The sequence below is a fragment of the Balaenoptera musculus genome, chromosome 3 (assembly GCF_009873245.2).
Source record: "Balaenoptera musculus isolate JJ_BM4_2016_0621 chromosome 3, mBalMus1.pri.v3, whole genome shotgun sequence".
In the NCBI taxonomy this organism is placed as follows: Eukaryota; Metazoa; Chordata; class Mammalia; order Artiodactyla; family Balaenopteridae; genus Balaenoptera; species Balaenoptera musculus.
The window spans coordinates 161,001,564-161,019,037 of record NC_045787.1 but is presented as its reverse complement, the minus strand read 5'-3'; the positions used below and the strand labels follow the sequence as shown (position 1 = coordinate 161,019,037).

The following is a 17,474-nucleotide window of genomic DNA, read 5'->3' as shown; positions in this document are numbered from 1 at the left end:
CTGTTGGTAGGCAGGGTCAGGACATGAGGTGGCTGGCTATAGAGCCCCAGGGGGTCCGAGGGCCAGTGCTGGCCCACTGGTGGGTGGAGCTAGTTTCCAGGGTGGGAGGTCATGGGCCTGGGACCCCCGAATCTAGTGTCAGCCTGGTGGTGACGGGGGCCAAATCCCACAGTGGCTGGCTGAAGGGTCCAAGGTGTCTTAGAGCTGGGGGGTGGGGCTGAGGCTCAGGGGATCCTGGGGTTAATGCCAGCTCACTGATGGGTGGAGCCAGATCCTGAGGTCTTTGGCTGCAGTAAGCTGGGGGTCTCAGAGTTGGTGTCAGACCACTGGTGAGCAGGGCTTATTTCTGTCACAGATGGCTACAAGGTCTGGAGTGTCTCAAGGCTGGTACTGGCCCGCTGGTGAATGGGGCTGTATCCTGGTGTAGGCCCACTCGTATATGGGGTTGGGTCCCAACAGCTGGCTGTGGGGCCTCAGGGGTCCCAGGGCCAGTGCCAGGGCAACTGGGGGCTCAACGTGTCTTAAGGCAGCTGGCCATATGGTGGGTGGGGCTGTGTCCCCACCTGGCTAGCTGCTTGGCCTGAGGTATCCCAATACCGGTGCCAACAGGCTGGTGGATAGTGCAGGTCGCTTGTGCTAATAAGCTAGAAGGACGATTCCAAAACCACACTTGTCAGCACCAGTATCCTTGTGGTAGAATGAGCTCCCGCAAAGGGCTGTCACAGTGTCTATGACCCGAGAGTAAGCATCAGTTGCCTCCTGCTTCTCCAGGAGTCTCTCCAAGATCAGCAGGTGGGTCAAACCTAGGCTCCTTTCAAATTACTGCTTTTGCCCTGGATTTTGGAGCACATGAGATGTTAAGTGCGTCCCTGAAGGGTGGAGTCTCTATTTCCTACAGCCCTCTGACTCTCCTGAAAGTAAGCCCCGCTGGTCTGCAATGCCAAATGTTCTGGGGGCTTGTCTTTCCAGTGCAGGGCCCCTAGGCTGGGGAGCAAGATGTGGGGTTTGGACCCCCTTGCTCCTTGGGACAACTTCTGCAATTGTAATCATCCTCCTGTTTGTGGGTAATGGGTCTTAACTGTAACGTTTCTCCACACTTCCTACTGGTCTTGTTGTGGGTCCTTCTTCCTATCTTTACTTGTAGAAGATCTTTTCTGCTACTGTTCAGGTCTTTCTCATCAATAGTTGCTTGGTAAACAGTTGTAATTTTGGTGTGCCCATGGGAGGAGGTGAGCTCAGGGTCTTCTTACTCCACTGTCTTGAACTCTCTTCAGTTTTGAGGATATTCCTGACTGGCAGAGCAAAAAATGAGGAAAATGAGCTGGAAGCAAGTGTCTGCAAAGGCCCTATGCTTCTTGTGTGTCTCTTTCCGTACAGGTGGCTCCAAAATCTACCTAATCCTATTTCACATCTGCATTTCAAATTACCTGTAAATTAGGCTTTGGTGAATTCTAACATGGGACCATAAAAGCAACAGAGTCTAGAAAATGTAGTTCACAACATTACTCACATTGAGAAAACAGAGTCAAAAAGGGTCATCACCAACTCTAAATTTTATTGTCCTCTCACAGGTCTCTCTTAATGCAAATTCCATAGCCCAAATCCCAGCCAGAAGGAATGGCAAATAACAAATGACAAAAGATGAAAACAATAATTCACATGAGAGTATATGATGAACTTTGCATACTTACAAATATATGCCAACTCATTGTTAGCAAAGAAATGGAATAAAGCTCTTCAGGCCAATGAAAAGTTAGTTTTCTCTTAAGAAATAAAGGTGGAATATGTACATAATGTATAAGGGATGTTGAGTACTTGCCGCAGGAGGCCAGTACAATAAACAAACAAGTACCAAAGTGTCATTTTTCAGTGTTCCCTTATTTGCAGAAAAGTATTATATAAAAATTAAACCCACTTACATATTAGAAATATACTTCAATTCACCCATGGATCAAAGAGTCTTCAAAATAAAAACAAAAATTTTACTGAGTAAAGGATAAAATTACCTATTAAACTTAGGAATGACTGCCTAAAGGGTACCTACAGAATTATCTTACCTCAATATTTACTTGCAAAAGTAAGTACTACTCCATACAACAGAAAATAACTTTAAGAATGTGCCACTGATAAGGACAATATATGTTTAAAGTTTATAACACTTCTTCCATATTGTAACCTTGAGTATTCTACATGAACTAATTTGTACCAGGCTTACCCATATTACTTATATTAACATGAATTTTTTCCAGTGCAGTTTTCACATGACTACAAAAATATTTGTTTCAACTGAATAGTTTGTTTTACTTTTCAGTTACATGGTATCTATCCAGTGTACATTCTCACATGGTTTTGTAAGGATGTAGGGCAAATGAAGGTTTTCATATATTGTTTACATTTAACAGAATTCTCTCTAGAGTGAGTTCTTTCCCAAGAAAACGGGACTGAAGACTTCCCCAATTCCTCACACTTACATGGTGTGCACCGTCTTGTGTCCTTAAAATGTTGTGTGATAAAGGCTTTCCAATATTCCTTATGTTCAGTTTCTGGTAAGAGTTCTTTCATGTATTTGAACATAATAGGAATTGCTGAGGGCTTTACCATATAGTTTGCATTCACAGGGTTTCTCTCCAGTGTGAATTCTATTTTTTGTATTCAGAATGAACTGGGAAAATTGAAGGTTCTCCTACATTCCTGACATTCATAGGCCTACTTTCCATTATGAGTGTTTTCATGGTTTTGAACAGAACTGGGACAATCAAAGGCTTACCTATAATTTTCACATTCGTGTGGTTTCTCTCCAGTGTGAGTTCTTTCATGATTTCATAATGAACTGAAGAAATCGAAGGCCTTCCCACATTCCTTACATTATTAGGTCCATCTCCAGTGTGCTTCACCACGTCTTGAAAATTTAGTGATAGAACTGAAGGCTTTCCCACTTTCTTACATTCGTAGCACTACTCTCCAACATGAGTTCTTTCATGGTTTCGTAAAGAACGGAGATGACTGAAGGCTTTGCTACAATTCTTACATTCATACTGTTTCTCTCCAGTGTGAGTTCTTTCATGGTTTCGTAATGAACTGGGACAATCGAAGGCTTTCCCACATTTCTTACATGTATAAGGTCCAACTCCAGTGTGCTTTATCATGTGTAAACGAAATTTTGAGAGAAAAATGAATGCTTTCCCACATTCCTTACATTCATAGGGTTTCTCTCCACTATGAGTTCTTTCATGACTTCGAAGGGAACTGAGATAACTGACGGCTTTACCACATTGTTTACATTGGTAGGGTTTCTCCCCAGTATGACTTCTTTCATGTTTTTGAAGGAAACTGGGATAACTGAAGGCTTTACCACATTCCTTACATGCATGAGGTTTCTCTCCAGTATGAGTTCTTTCATGTCTTCGAAGGGACCTAGGAGTACTGAAGGCTTTACAACATTCCTTACATTCATAGGGTTTTTCTACACTGTGAATCCTTTCATGACTTCGAAAGGAATTGGGACAATCAAAGACTTTCCCACACTCCTTACATTTATAAGGTCCATCTCCAGTGTGCTTCATCACGTGTCTTTGAAATTTGGTGAGAGAACTGAAGGTTTTCCCACATTCTTTACATTCATAAGGTTTCTCTCCACCATGACTTCTTTCATGTTTTCGACAGGAATTTGGACAACTGAAGGCTTTACCACATTTTTTACATTCATAGGGCTTTTCTCCACTGTGTCTCCTTTCATGGCTTTGAAAGGATCTGGGACAACTGAAGGTTTTACCACATTGCCTACACTCATAGGGTTTCTCTCCACTGTGACTTTTTTCATGTCTGCGAATGGAAGTGGGCCAACTGAAAGTTTTCCCACATTGTTTACATTTATAAGGCTTCTCTCCTGTGTGAGTCCTTACATGTATTTGAAATGAACTGGGAGTAATGAATGCTTTCTCACATTCCTTACATTTATAAGGTCCATCTCCAGAGTGACTTATCATGTGTGCTCGAAGGCTTGAGAGAAAAATAAAACCTTTTCCACATTCCTTACATTCATAGGGTTTCTCTCCAGTATGAGTTCTTTCATGTTTTCGAAGAGAACTGGAATAACTGAATGCTTTACTACATTTTTTACATTCATAGAATTTCTTTCCATCGTGATTTCTTTCATGGTTTTGTATTCCTATATGGGAAATAAAAGCTTTACCACATTGCTTACATTCATAGGGTTTCTCTCCTGTGTGAGTCCTTTCATGTGTTTGAAAAGTTCGACTATATCTAAAGGTTTTTCCACATTGTTTACATTGATAGGGTTTCTCTCCCATGTGGGTTTTTTCATGTATTTGTAGTGCACTTAAAAAAATAAAGACTTTCCCACATTCCTTACATTTATAAGGAGCATCTCCGGTGTGTGTTATCATGTGTCTCCGAAAGGTTGTGAGCCACTTAAAGGGTTTCCCACATTCCTTACATTTATAAGGAGTATCTCCAGTGTGCGTTATCATGTGTCTTTGAAAGGTTGTGAGCCACATAAAGGATTTCCCACATTCTTTACATTCATAGGGCTTTTCTCCTGTATGAATCCTTTTATGTGTTTGAAAGGATGTGCGAAAACGAAAAGCTTTCCCACATTCCTTACATTTATAGTTCTCCTGTCCACTGTGTTTTCTTTCATGTTTTTCAAAACACTGAAGATAACTGAAGGCTTTACCACATTCCTTACATTTATATGGCTTCTCTTCATATTTCTGATACTCATACAGTTTGTGTCCACTATGATGGTTGATATGCCTATTAAGGGATGAATGATGCATAAAGACTTTTCCACATGCACTGCATTCATGTAGTTTCACTCTAGTAGTTTTCTTGTTCAGACTGAGTTTTGGAATAAGGCTGAAGTTTCCTGCACATTGACTACCCTCTTTATTTTCACAGAGTCTCTCTACAACATGACTTCTGTAAAAAATGAGAATCACGTTAGTAATGATTTCTTTACCAACAATTTAATATTTATTAGTAGGATATTTGAACTACATTTTTATGATCTATAGCAAAAGTGTAGGTTATCTCCCTTGTCTGAATTGTTTTTGATTGAATATAAGAAATGACCTGCAAGAAGACTTCACTCTTGGAATTATCAAAACATTGATATTCACATATAGGGCTTGTTAATACTGTTTCCAAGAGAACTATTTTCCAAACACTAAACATCTATGTCACATATTAGAAAGTATTTGGGGGAAAATTTTTCTGAGAATAAATAAATGTGAAGCAGGCATTATGTGTTTAGGTCCCTTATTTTAAAATTTCATCACATACCAGGACCCTCATATAAGGCACTACTTTCTGTTGTGAGTGTGACTTACCTTAGTTTTCTCCCCTGGTTTTTGTACTGATCTTCAATGTCATGATCCTCCCATTTTTTCCCTAAATTGCAGATGAAGAAAAACGATTCCAAAATATTAGAAATTATAGAACAATTATTAGATTCTATATTCATTGTTGGCTGTGACCAGGCCTAGTTTATATACCAACATCCTCCCTTCCACATAGGACATCTTGGAAGACCATCAATGAACAAGAAACATTTGTTCCCTAATTGACAAAGTAAAGGAAAGCTGTCACCCTTACCTACTGAGGCCAGGTTTCTGAAGGTTTCCCGCATCACATCTCTGTAGAGTTTCTTCTGTGAAGTATTCAGTAAAGCCCACTCCTCCAGGGTGAAATTCACAGCCACATCTTCAAAGGCTACCGAGTCCTAAAATACCCCAAATATGTGTATAGCAGGATGCATGACACTGACAGGACTAGACATCTATACACCATTTTTGTTTTGTTTTGTTTTGTGTTTATTTTTGGCTGTGTTGGGTCTTCGTTGCTGCGCGTGGGCTTTCTCTAGTTGCAGCAAGCAGGGGCTACTCTTCATTGCAGTGTGCAAGCTTCCCATTGTGGTGGCTTCTCTTGTTGCAGAGCACAGGCTCTAGGCGCACAGGCTTCAGTAGTTGTGTCACGCGGGCTCTAGAGCGCAGGCTCAGTAGTTGTGGCGCACAGGCTTAGTTGCTCTGTGGCACGTGGGATCTTCCTGGGCCAGGGATCAAACCCGTGTCCCCTGCATTGGCAGGCAGTTTCTTAACCGTTGTGCCACCAGGGAAGCCCTATACACTATTTATATGAAGGTTATGTATGATTCTGTCATATCCAAACATTTATTCTATGACTTGATTATCAGCAACTTACTCTGTCTATACTTCCTCACAAATTTAGCAGCATAATGAACATGGAAATATTTACTCTGATCACATTACATCTCATTTCTCACTAACAGCAGGGTCCAGAACATGTTGGGAAATGATAGACATGATATACAAATGAAACAAATGTTCCCATTTTAAGACCATCAATACCTTGTGAGGAAAAACTCTTTCATCTCCTTCCTTTTACGTACCATTTATAGCATTTATGAGGCAGAGGGTCAAATCTGCACAAACTTTTATGAATAAGAACACAGTGCTGAACTAGAAGCTTTTTTTTCTACTCCCATCACCAAACAAAAGAGTCCAAGAAAACTGTAAAACTTTTAATAGGACCCAGCTGGCCAATTTGGCCGTAAAGTAATCCAGGCCTTTATAAGTAGTCAGATGTAGATGACAGAAAGAAAATACTCTTGTGGGGAAATAGTGCTGTTAACTTGTGTAACATTTACCACAGACTCAGTTTTTCCTTTCTCTTTGTTTGATCTGATGCACTAGAAAGTTAATTGGCACTTACAGTTAAATGGCGCAGACAGTAGGAAGATAGCATGAAAACACAGACCACAAAATTCCTATACTCATGTGCCTCAGGGCTGCTTAGAGGCATACATAGGCACACAGAGTGAGACAATATGCCAGAGAGCTCTTTATGGCAGATCTAGAACACAGTGTCCTGTGTCTTTCTAACCTTGAGGAACAGATTAAGAGTTGTAGATTGCAAGTGCATTCACTGAAAATCACAAGGGTTTGATGGTGAATCTGCCCATAAGTATGAAATACACAAAGGATTCAACAGTGCTTTCCCCCTAAAGAACATAAAATCTCCATTTTCAAATTGCAGGAGGAAGTTATTTCCTGACCAGCCACTCTAGAGGCTGCCCTGCCAACTTCTCTAATTTCCAAGCTCCCACAAGGTTTACAGGAACATGACAGCTTGACCCCTGGGGATAGGAATCCCTTTGCTGATGACAGCACACATTGCCAATAGTGTATGAAAGGTTTTATTACCTAAATAATTGAGGTATCTGAGGAAAGTAAGGCAGGCCTCTCCAGAGCTTTCAAGAAATGGCTTCACAAGCAAGGAAAGGTAATTGGACTTTTTAAAAACTGAAGTTAGGGGCTGGGTTAGGATGAGGGTTCACACACAAGAGCAGGATCTTAAGAGGATTGAATCTCTTGCCAGTGCCAATGGAAGAAGGACTAAGGCTTTCTGATCACTTTGTATAGATGTGGGTAAAAGGGTAAAGAGAATGAATGAGGTTTTAAAGCAGTCAGCAATCAATCATCAAAAATTGAAGACAGAGACTTACAGGTTCTAATCTGGCATTTAAGGAACTTAGAAGTCATCATTCCTGGCCTCAAAGAAAAAAAATGAAAAAAACTTGAACAAGTCTTCTTAGACCCATCAGAGCATTGAGGTCACAGGCAAAACACTCTCTCTAAAACTGGGAAAGAAGAAATAAAGATGGCATGTAAAAATAAGCACCAGGGGCTTCCCTGGTGGTCCAGTGGTTAAGACTTCACCTTCCAATGCAGGGGGTGTGGGTTTGATCCCTGGTTGGGGAGCTAAGATCCCATATGCCTCGCAGCCAAAAAATCAAAACATAAAAACAGAAATAATATCGTAACAAAATTTAATAAAGACTTTACAAAATGTCCACATCAAAAAAAGTAATAATAATAATAAAAAATACCAAATACTCTGTTCTTAACAAGGCCTGTACTGAAAACAATATATTTCACCAGAGGCTAACACAAAGCCAAAAAAAACAAAAACAAAACAAACAAGACAGAACACAATATCCATGAACTGTAGAGCAATGACAGAAGGTTTAAAATACACAAAATGGGAATATCTAAAAAAACAAAAAAAGATACACAGAAAGGAACAGAAAAAAATGAGTGAAGTAATAATCATTGAGATTTTCCTAAAATTAATCATAAATGGCATGCTGTAGATCCAAAAAGCTTAAAGAACACTACATGTCAAAAATGCATACCAAGTATATCATATTCTAACTAGAGAAAAATCAAAGAGAAAGAGAATATAGTGAAAAAAAGCCAGAGGGGGAACCCACCTTACTTATAGAGAAAAAAGATTAGAATTAAATCAGACTTCTTTTCAGAAACCATGCAAGCAGGAAGAGAGTAGAGTGAAATATTTAAATTTTTGAAAGAAAAAACCACTCTTCTACTTTTCAAAACCAAAAGCTGGTCCGCAGAAAATATTAATTATAATAAAATTGATTGACATTTAGTCAAGATAACGGAGAAGAGAAGGCAAAACAGAAATAATATCAGAAATGAAAGGAGGGGGGAAATGAACATAAAAAGATTTGATACAATTCAACATCCATTTATGGTTAACAAACTAATAATAGAAGGGAACTCTCTGTTCTTGAGAAAAACATCTACAGGACACCTGCAGCTAACATCATACTTAGATACAACACCAAAAACAAACAAACAAACAAACAAACAAAGAAGGGAAAAAATGATAAGTCTCACTTTATTAAAAGGAAAATTCCTGTGCTGGGAAAGTGTTAAGAGAATGAAAAGACAAGTCACAGACTAGGAGAATGTCTTTGTAACACACATATCTGATAAATGACTGGTATCCAGAATATACATAGAATTCTTGGGGACTTCCCTGGTGGTGCAGTGGATAAGACTCTGTGCTCCCAATGCAGAGGGCCCGAGTTCAATCCCTGGTCAGGGCACTAGATCCCAAATGCATGCCACAACTAAGAGTTCACATGCCACAACTAAGGAGCCCGTGTACCACAACTAAGGAGCTCTGGAGCCACAACTAAGAAGCCCATGTGCCACAACTAAGGAGCCCGTGAGCTGCAACTAAGACCCAGTGCAACCAAATAAATAATTCTTAAAAAACCCCAAAACAAAATATATATATAATTCTTAAAACTCAACAGTAAGAAGACAAACAACTCAATTAAAAATGGGAAAAAGAAAAAAAAATGGGAAAAAGATCTGAACAGACAACACACTAAACAAGATATACAGATGGGAAATAAGCAATATGAAAACATGCTCAACAAATGTCTTTGGGAAATTACAAAAAAACCAACAATGATATGTCACTACACACTTATTAAATGGCTAAATTCAAAACACTCAGAACACCAGCTATTAGTGAAGATGTGAAGCTGCTGGTAATCATTCCTTGGTGGTGGGAATGAAATTTGGTATGCCTACATTGGAAGATAAGAATTTTCCATGAATACTTAATATACTCTTATACATATAGTAAGATCCAGCAATCACATTCTTTGGTAGAGACCTAAATTAGTGGAAACCTTAAGTACACACAAAAGCCTAAACATGAATGTTTCTAGGTGTTTTATTCATAATGGGCAAGAGTTAGAGTTAAGCATGATGTCCTTCAAGAGTCGAATGGATAAACAATCAGTGTCATTCCCACTGTAATAAGATGAAATATTGTTCAGTGAAAAAATGAAATGAGGTATCAAGCCATGAAAACACATGAAGGAACCTTAAAAGTACATTGCTAAGTGAAAGAAGCCAATCTGACAAGGCAACACAAGATTCCAAGTATATGACATTCTGGAAAAGACATTATTATGAGCCAGAAAAAGATCTTTGGTTCTGAAGGATTTGGGGGTTGAAGGGAGAGATGAATGAATAGATGAAGCATAAAGGACTTTGAGGGAAGTGAAACTACTCTATAGGATATAGAAATGATGGATACGTGTCAATAAACATTTACCAAAACCCATAGATCCTATAACACAAAGAGTCATTGATAATAAAAACTGTGGACTCTAATGCATCACTATTGGTTCAGTAATTGTTATAAATGTACTGTGGTAATACAAGATGTATAAAACAGTGCAAACTGTGTGGATGCAGAGGGGTTATGTGGGAACTACTAAGGAAAAGAATTACAGGGCCACAATATTCAAGAGATAAAGGAATCCAAAGGAAAGAAAAGCAAATATTTGAATCAGTTGAGATAAGCACACTGCTTCCCTACCGTTCAAAACGAAAATCCACATTCAGAAAGTTAAATACATTCTTAAAGTTGTGGTCCAGACACTCCCAACTGAGATAGAACCCCTAGAAGTGAGTCAGTCCCTGGTGAAGAAGGGTAGGGACCCAAAATTAACTCGGGCAGCTGCACATACTCTTCTCTTGCCTGGCCACGTGCGAGCCCTTCCTCCCCCAGGCTTCCATTCTCACAAGTGAGGAATTTCTCAGCAGGTTCCGACCCAAATGAACTCCCAAATTCATAAACCCTTCGTCAAGGAGACAGAACACCAACCTCCATAGACTTTCCTGTGCGCAAATTACACTGAATGCGCCAACATTATGGATGCAACACTTAGCCATACATCTGCACCTGAAGAAACCACTATTACAACTGCAGAAAGAAATCACCGAATCTCCTCCACCTCCCCAGGAGCACCTGAACCCCCACCTTTCCAGGGCTCTGTACCTTCTCTCAGCATAAAGACTCCTTCTGTAGTGGGTGTGAGCAGGTGGGAAACCTACAAGGAGAGGTTCCCCAGGAAGAACCAATTGGCCTTCACTTCTACCTCTCTGCGCATGCTCAGAGAGGGCCTTGGTTTGGCTCACCCACCACAGGCCATACTCAACACTGGAGTTACTTGGCACCACTATTACATTTTAATGACACAAACACACTGACCAATCCAGCAAATTCACTCAGACTCAGTGTTTATGTGGAAAGGAGGAAAGAAAACTGGAACGCACTTTACTAGTTCAACCAGAAAATCCCAAATATATATTCCTTTCAGCAAAGATGTCAGTTAATTATTATTTCATGGCAAGACTTGTTTTGTAATTAATTAATCATACTTGAACACTTCTGGTCTGCAAGTCTAAACCCTGGAATTTCATTTGAAATCATCCAAAAGTAATGAACAGCCCTCTGAAACAACTACAGTCAGGGTAAGAGGGACTGAAACCAGTATCTTAAGTGAAATGCAATACTGGAACCTTTCTTTTCACCCCTGAAATTCACCTCTTTTTTCGCCTCTTTGGAAATGTTTTATGCTATCTTTCAAGCCTATTGATTAAATTAAAATGTATTTACCCCTACTGAAAACGGACACTTAAATAAAGCAATAAATCTTTTCAGGTCAACAAAAGCAGGGAGGCGCAAGGCTGACAGAACAGATCACCCAGGAAAGTTTCAAAACGGAACCTCCAACCAAAGGATTTTCCGTAGGATGTCTGGGCCCAGGAAAGATCCTGGGACGAGAGGCACAAGGATTTCATACAACATAGTACCAGGCGGTCATTCTCGGCTTTCCTCTCATGTAAAATACACACAAAATAATAAAGCTTTCAAAAACAGCCTATCCGTGGCTCTACTTAAGAAGGATAAACAATTAAAATATTGAGGCTATTTGAAATGCACCACGGCGGACGAACAGTAGAATATGCTGTGAATCAGAGAGAGGAAGCTGGCGTTTGGGAATGCGAAAGGGATTTGGAAATTTAGGGATTTATCGCCAACCCTAGGAAGAGCTACGCTGGTAAAACGGTTGTGGATTTGAGACCCCGCTCCCCCCAAATATGAAAAACTCAAGAGAAAACATGTCGCGCTGGGGAGAAAGGAGGGAAGGGGGACCTCACACACCACAGCTCCTCCCATGCATAAAGCCCAGACCCCGAGTCTAACGACCCTCCCGCGGTCACCGCACAACCTGGGGGAGACGCGGGGCTGCGGGCGCAGAGCTGCGCAGAGAGGCTCCGGGGTCAGGGCCGACGTCGCCGCGCACCAAGGGACGGGACAGGACGGCCGGGGTCCCGGCTGCCGGCCCCGCCTCGCCCCCACGCTGCGAGCCGGAGCGGACTGAGGTCCGAGCGGCGCCCCGGGTGGACTCGGGCCAGCGGACTCCGAAGTTGACCGCGGGAAGGCCCGGGTCCCGCCATGGCCGCTTCCGGCCGGTTCCCACCAGCCCCTCCTCACCGTCTCCACACCCAGGGAAGCACACTCACCATTTCTAGGTTTCCGGGGTCTCCCTGAATCCTTCCTACAACTCCCACGACCCGTGTAGATCACAGCACAACAGAGCCTGCGGCAGAGAAAAAAGACCACTACGGGATGACGAGCACCCACGAGCAAAGCCAGAGCGATTAGCTACGGCCCTTCCGTTGAGGGGCGTCACCCCACCCACCGGCCCCAGCGACCTCCGTGATTGGACAGTTCCCAAGGCCGCGCCCCCTCGTGGCTGAGTGACAGCGAGGCGGGAGGGCGCTTGGCTCAGGCGAAGCGGCTTCAGCCGTTGGTGGTAACCTGTCTCCGCGGGAATATTTGAATTTAAACAGAGCTTATTCCTGTCCTAAGGCTGACTCTGTAGTCTTCCCGCAGCTTGGTCGGAACACGAGGTCACAGGTGTGCACAGGGAATTCCTCATTCAGTTTGAAGATGAAGCAAGTATAGACAAGAGGGCGCCCAGACCAGGACAAACTGCAGCAAGAGGGCTTGGTGTAACTGGAACTGTGACCCTTGTTTAGAAACGTAGCCACTTCAGTGTGACATCACTATCTGTAATAAAGAGTCAGGCTCCATTTTAATCTTTGTAATTTGACAGCCTTAAGCCTTCTACCCATCTCTTCCCCACCCCCACTCATTTGAGAAGAATCCCAGAGCGCTTGGCTCTCTCTGGTGGGGAGTTTGAACCCCGCAGTCCTAGCTGGGGGAAGGGACTCTTCTCTAAGCAGAGGGTGTGAGATGTGTCATTAAACTATCAGGTTTCATTAAATTCACATTTTACACTGGAAGGAAATTTATTTTAGATCAATGTTAGCTTGTGTCCCTAGAGAATTTTGAAATGTAAAAAGCTATAAGATCCTTAAGGCAACTGAATTCCTATTTTCACTAAAATAACAAAAACAACAATAACAAACCGTAATGTAAATGTGAGATGCACCTGGAAACTCTTTTACCCCTCCAAGCTCTACTTTGAGGTATAATTGACTAATACAGTGGTCTAATTTGAGGATGTCAATACGATGATTTGAGATACTTATACTGTATTGTATAAATGAAATTTGCTAAGAGAGTGGATCTTAAGAGTTCTCAACACACACACACACACACACACACACACACACACACACACATACACGATAACAATTTGAGGTGATGGATGTGTTAAATAACCTGGAAACTCTTAGATGTCTAAGAGCCTGAATTGCTTGCATTGCAAAACTCTTAATGCATTTATCCACTTATTTGAACGTTTTATTGAGATACAACACACATACTATACAATGGACCCTTTAATGTCTATAACTCACTGGTTTTCAGTGAAACCAAATTCCCCTAAAACAAAGTTCCCTTACTGGGTTTATGATTAATCTCTTTATCCAAAACTTTATTCCCTTTCTCGTCCCCTCTGACCTAATCAACTAGCGTCAAATTGCTGTTGTAGATAACATCGTTAATGTACTAAAATTGCTATTACAGATATCATCATTAACGTACAAACAGAGGTTGTTTCTCCAGGGCAATATAAGCTAACAGACCTCCAAGCCATGGACCACCTGGGCTGGGAATCATAAACGAGAGACATCCTGACTCCTGAAACTATCATTAAGAAATGTCACAGAAGTGTCACAAGATGATGATTAATTCCAGCCTCTTTGTTCTTCCCCTTAAAAAAACCCTTAACTCAAAGACCAAGCTGGAGTGGATCTGAGACTTGTCTCCCACTCCCTTGCTTGGCACCCTGCAAATAAACCCTTACTTTGCTGCAAACCCCCACTGTCAGAGCTTTCTGTGCTGTGGGCACATAAGCCCTTGTTCATAGCATCAGTATATTCACAGGTAGATGCAATAATCACCACTACAGCCAATTTCTGAACATTTTCCTCACCTTAAAAAGGAACTCCTCTGCTCTCTTCTATTCCCTAGTGGGAACAAATTAAGCAGCTATCTATCCAGTGATTTATATACAGGAAGGGTCTCTGGGGAAAAAAGAATGCAGGTGACCAAGTGTAATCTCCTTGTAAATATACTGAAAACTGAGCTCTTGGTAAATAGACTAATAAACTTTGATAGAGAAGAGTCCTCACCAAAAGAATACTTTTATTAGGACATTTCTGATTTAGTATTTTTATGGTAAATAAATCATAATCACAGATTTATAGAAGAGCATGACTACTTAGAAAATGCCACATAAACTACTCAACTGAGTGTAAAATGGAAATTTATAGTAACCTGAGTTAAATCAATCACATTTTCACTCTGGAAACTGGGCTCAAGGAACACACAAAAAAAGTTGACAATGAGATATAATTTCCCTGATCACGTGACTTAAAATTGCAACTCACTGCCAAATCCATTTCTGATTCACCCTAGTCTTCTCTAGTATTTTTCATAATGCTCACGATTTCCTTATGTAGTATGTAATTTATTCTTCATTGTTTATTGTTTATTGCCTGTCTCTCTTCATTGGAATATAAGATGCATGAATAAAGGAATCTATTCTTGCTTCATTGATTTATACTAAACCCTTCAATAGTGACAAGTGTGCAAAAAAGTGTTAACTGAATGCAGACTGGCGCTACTATGGATCATGTGCAAAATGAAGCTATGGGAATTCAGATTGGGGTTAAGAGATTGCGTTTGTATGAATTATAGAAGTTAAGAAGGAGAGAGAGGGCTTCCCTGGTGGCGCAGTGGTTAAGAATCCATCTGCCAATGCAGGGGACACGGGTTCGAGCCCTGGTCCAGGAAGATCCCACATGCTGCGGAGCAACTAAGCCCGTGCGCCACAACTACTGAGCCTGTGCTCTAGAGCCTGCGAGTCACAACTACTGAAGCCCGCATGCCTACAGCCTGTGCTTCCCAACAAGAGAAGCCACCACAATGAGAAGCCTGCGCACCGCAACGAAGAGTAGCCCCCACTCACCACAACTAGAGAAAGCCCGTGCACAGCAATGAAGACCCAACACAGCCAAAAATAAATAAATAAAATAAATAAATAAAAAAAAAACCCCCAAACCACTATGAAGAAGGAGGCGGGAGGAAGACAAGAAAAGAGATAAGAGAATATGAAAGAAAAGGAAAAAGGAATTGATGGGAATGAGGAAAAGGAGAGGAAAGAGTAAAGAAGAGTATAGGATTAACTCATCTCTAGAGATCTTTTAGTTCTTGTCCTTATAATCATTGGTTGTTTATCTTCTTGGATCTCTAAGGAATTCTCTAAGAGACCCCTATACGTAACTACACTAAACCACATATTTCCCAAACATTTAAAAAGTGGATTTCCAGTTCCTGACACACAAAAAACTCTCATGAGAAAGAATGAGTTCCCTGAAACCTACTACAAAATATTTTAATCTAATTCAATAGTAACATGAACAATAATCACAGTAAAATCATTTTGATGACAAACAAAAGTATTCTTATTTTTCTTTAAAATGAATGAAACCTTTTCTTTAAAATGAATGAATCTTTCTTTAAAGGTTGCATTCAAATTTTTATAAATCTGATACTTTTGGAGATATGTGTATTTTTAAAATTTCCAATAAAACTATGAAAATATAATTGAGAACACTGGTTCCTTGGTAACACATTACTTCTAGTCCACAATAGCTATAATTAGAGTTGACTGTTCTCCTTTTGACCTTGCAGAAACAATAAATGTTAATGAGGCACTCATTTTTTTTGTGGAGTTGTTCAGCAAACAAACAAACAAACAAAACAAAAAAAAAACCATTAAAAATTCACCTGCTAACATCTGTGGTACCCACAGACTTTACACAGAGAGCTGAATGCTTTACTCTCAATGATGCACAAAATATTCTTATGTTGACAAAATATAATCTTGTAGCTCCAACACCTTGTTATTAAAAACAAGATAATAAAAAGATTAAAAAAAAAAACTCCTCTGCTCTTTAGCTATCACTCCCAATGTTGCCAATTTCTTCCTCCAGTTCCCATGCCTAGACAATCACTAATCTTTGTATCTATATAGATTTCCCTACTCAAGGCTTTCAAATGAATGGAATTATATAATGTATGGTCTTTGTGATTGACTTCACTCACTTAGCATGATTTTTTCAAGGTACTCCCATGTCGTAGCATGTATCAACACTTCATTTGTGTTTACGGCCAAATAATATTCCACTGGATGAATAAAACCCCTTGCATTTATCTATTCATCCATTAATGTACATTTGGAATTTTTCTATCTTTGGCTACTATGAATAATGCTGCTATACAATTCATGTACAGGGACTTCCCTGGTGGTGCAGTGGTTAAGAATCCGCCTGCCAATGCAGGGGACACGGGTTCCAGCCCTGGTCCAGGAAGATCCCACATGCCACAGAGCAACTAAGCCCGTGCGCCACAACTACTGAGCCTGCACTCTAGAGCCCACGAGCCACAACTACTGAAGCCCGTGTGCCTACAGCCCATGCTATGCAACAAGAGAAGCCACTGCAATGAGAAGCCTGTGCACCGCAAAGAAGAGTAGCCTCCCGCTCGGCACAACTAGAGAAAGCCCGTGCACAACAATGAAGACCCAACACAGCCAAAAATAAATAAATAAATAAATTTATTAAAAAAATAAAAATAAATAAAATTCATGGGAGACGCAAGAGGGAGGGGATATGGGGATATATGTATACGTATAGCTGATTCACTTTGTTATACAGCAGAAAGTAACACAACATTGTAAAGCAATTATACTCCAATAAAGATGTTAAAAAAAATTTCATGTACAAGTTTTTGTTTGAACATGTGTTGTTATTTCACTTGGGCATATAGGTAGAGAGAAATTGATGGATTATATGGTAATTCTAGGTTTAATATTTGAGAAACTGCCAGACTGTTTTCCAAAGTGACTGCACCATTTTTTATTTGCACCACCCAGTTATGAGGGTTCCAGTTTCTCCATATATCCTCAACAACATTTGTTATGATTCCAGCTTTTTGATTCTAGCCATCCTAGTGGCTATGAAGTGATATTTCATTAGTGTCTTTTTTATTTTTCCTTTTTTTTTTGGCCATACCACGCAGCATGAGGGATCTTAGTTCCCCATCCAGGGATTAAACATGCTCCCTATAGTGGAAGTGCAGAGTCTTAACTGCTGGACCGCCAGGGAAGTCCCTCATTAGTGTTTTGATTTGCAATTCCTTGATGACTAATGATATGCAGCATTTTTTCACAGCTCCTGATCATTTGTATATCTTTTTTGGACAAATATGTATGC

General features: G+C 40.6%; 2 protein-coding genes across 2 annotated transcripts in view; both read right to left on the bottom strand.

Moving 5' to 3' along the window:
- The window catches only part of LOC118893406 (zinc finger protein 709-like), an 82,404-nt gene extending 70,030 nt beyond the window's left edge, over positions 1–12,374 (bottom strand). Inside the window, exon 1 of the mRNA XM_036848926.1 lies at positions 12,246–12,374. The gene's annotated coding sequence lies outside the window, so the exon portion shown is untranslated. The remainder of the gene's footprint in view (positions 1–12,245) is intronic.
- On the bottom strand, positions 1,466–12,425 carry LOC118893402 (zinc finger protein 709-like). The gene is made up of 4 exons (XM_036848919.1): positions 12,246–12,425; positions 5,617–5,743; positions 5,352–5,412; positions 1,466–4,941 (listed from the first exon to the last, which is right to left on the bottom strand). Exons 1-4 carry the CDS (start codon positions 12,246–12,248, stop codon positions 2,955–2,957), a joined length of 2,178 nt encoding a protein of 725 aa, XP_036704814.1. The 5' UTR covers positions 12,249–12,425; the 3' UTR covers positions 1,466–2,954.
- Between the last annotated feature and the right edge of the window lie 5,049 nt (positions 12,426–17,474).

Bases quoted from the DNA above. Each gene is read 5' to 3' on its own strand.
- LOC118893402 (XM_036848919.1), bottom strand. The intron at 5,413-5,616 runs GTAAGGGTGACA...TCTGCAATTTAG, and splicing joins CAGAAACCTGGCCTCAGTAG to GGAAAAAATGGGAGGATCAT. The intron at 4,942-5,351 runs GTAAGTCACACT...CATTTTTTACAG, and splicing joins AACCAGGGGAGAAAACTAAG to AAGTCATGTTGTAGAGAGAC.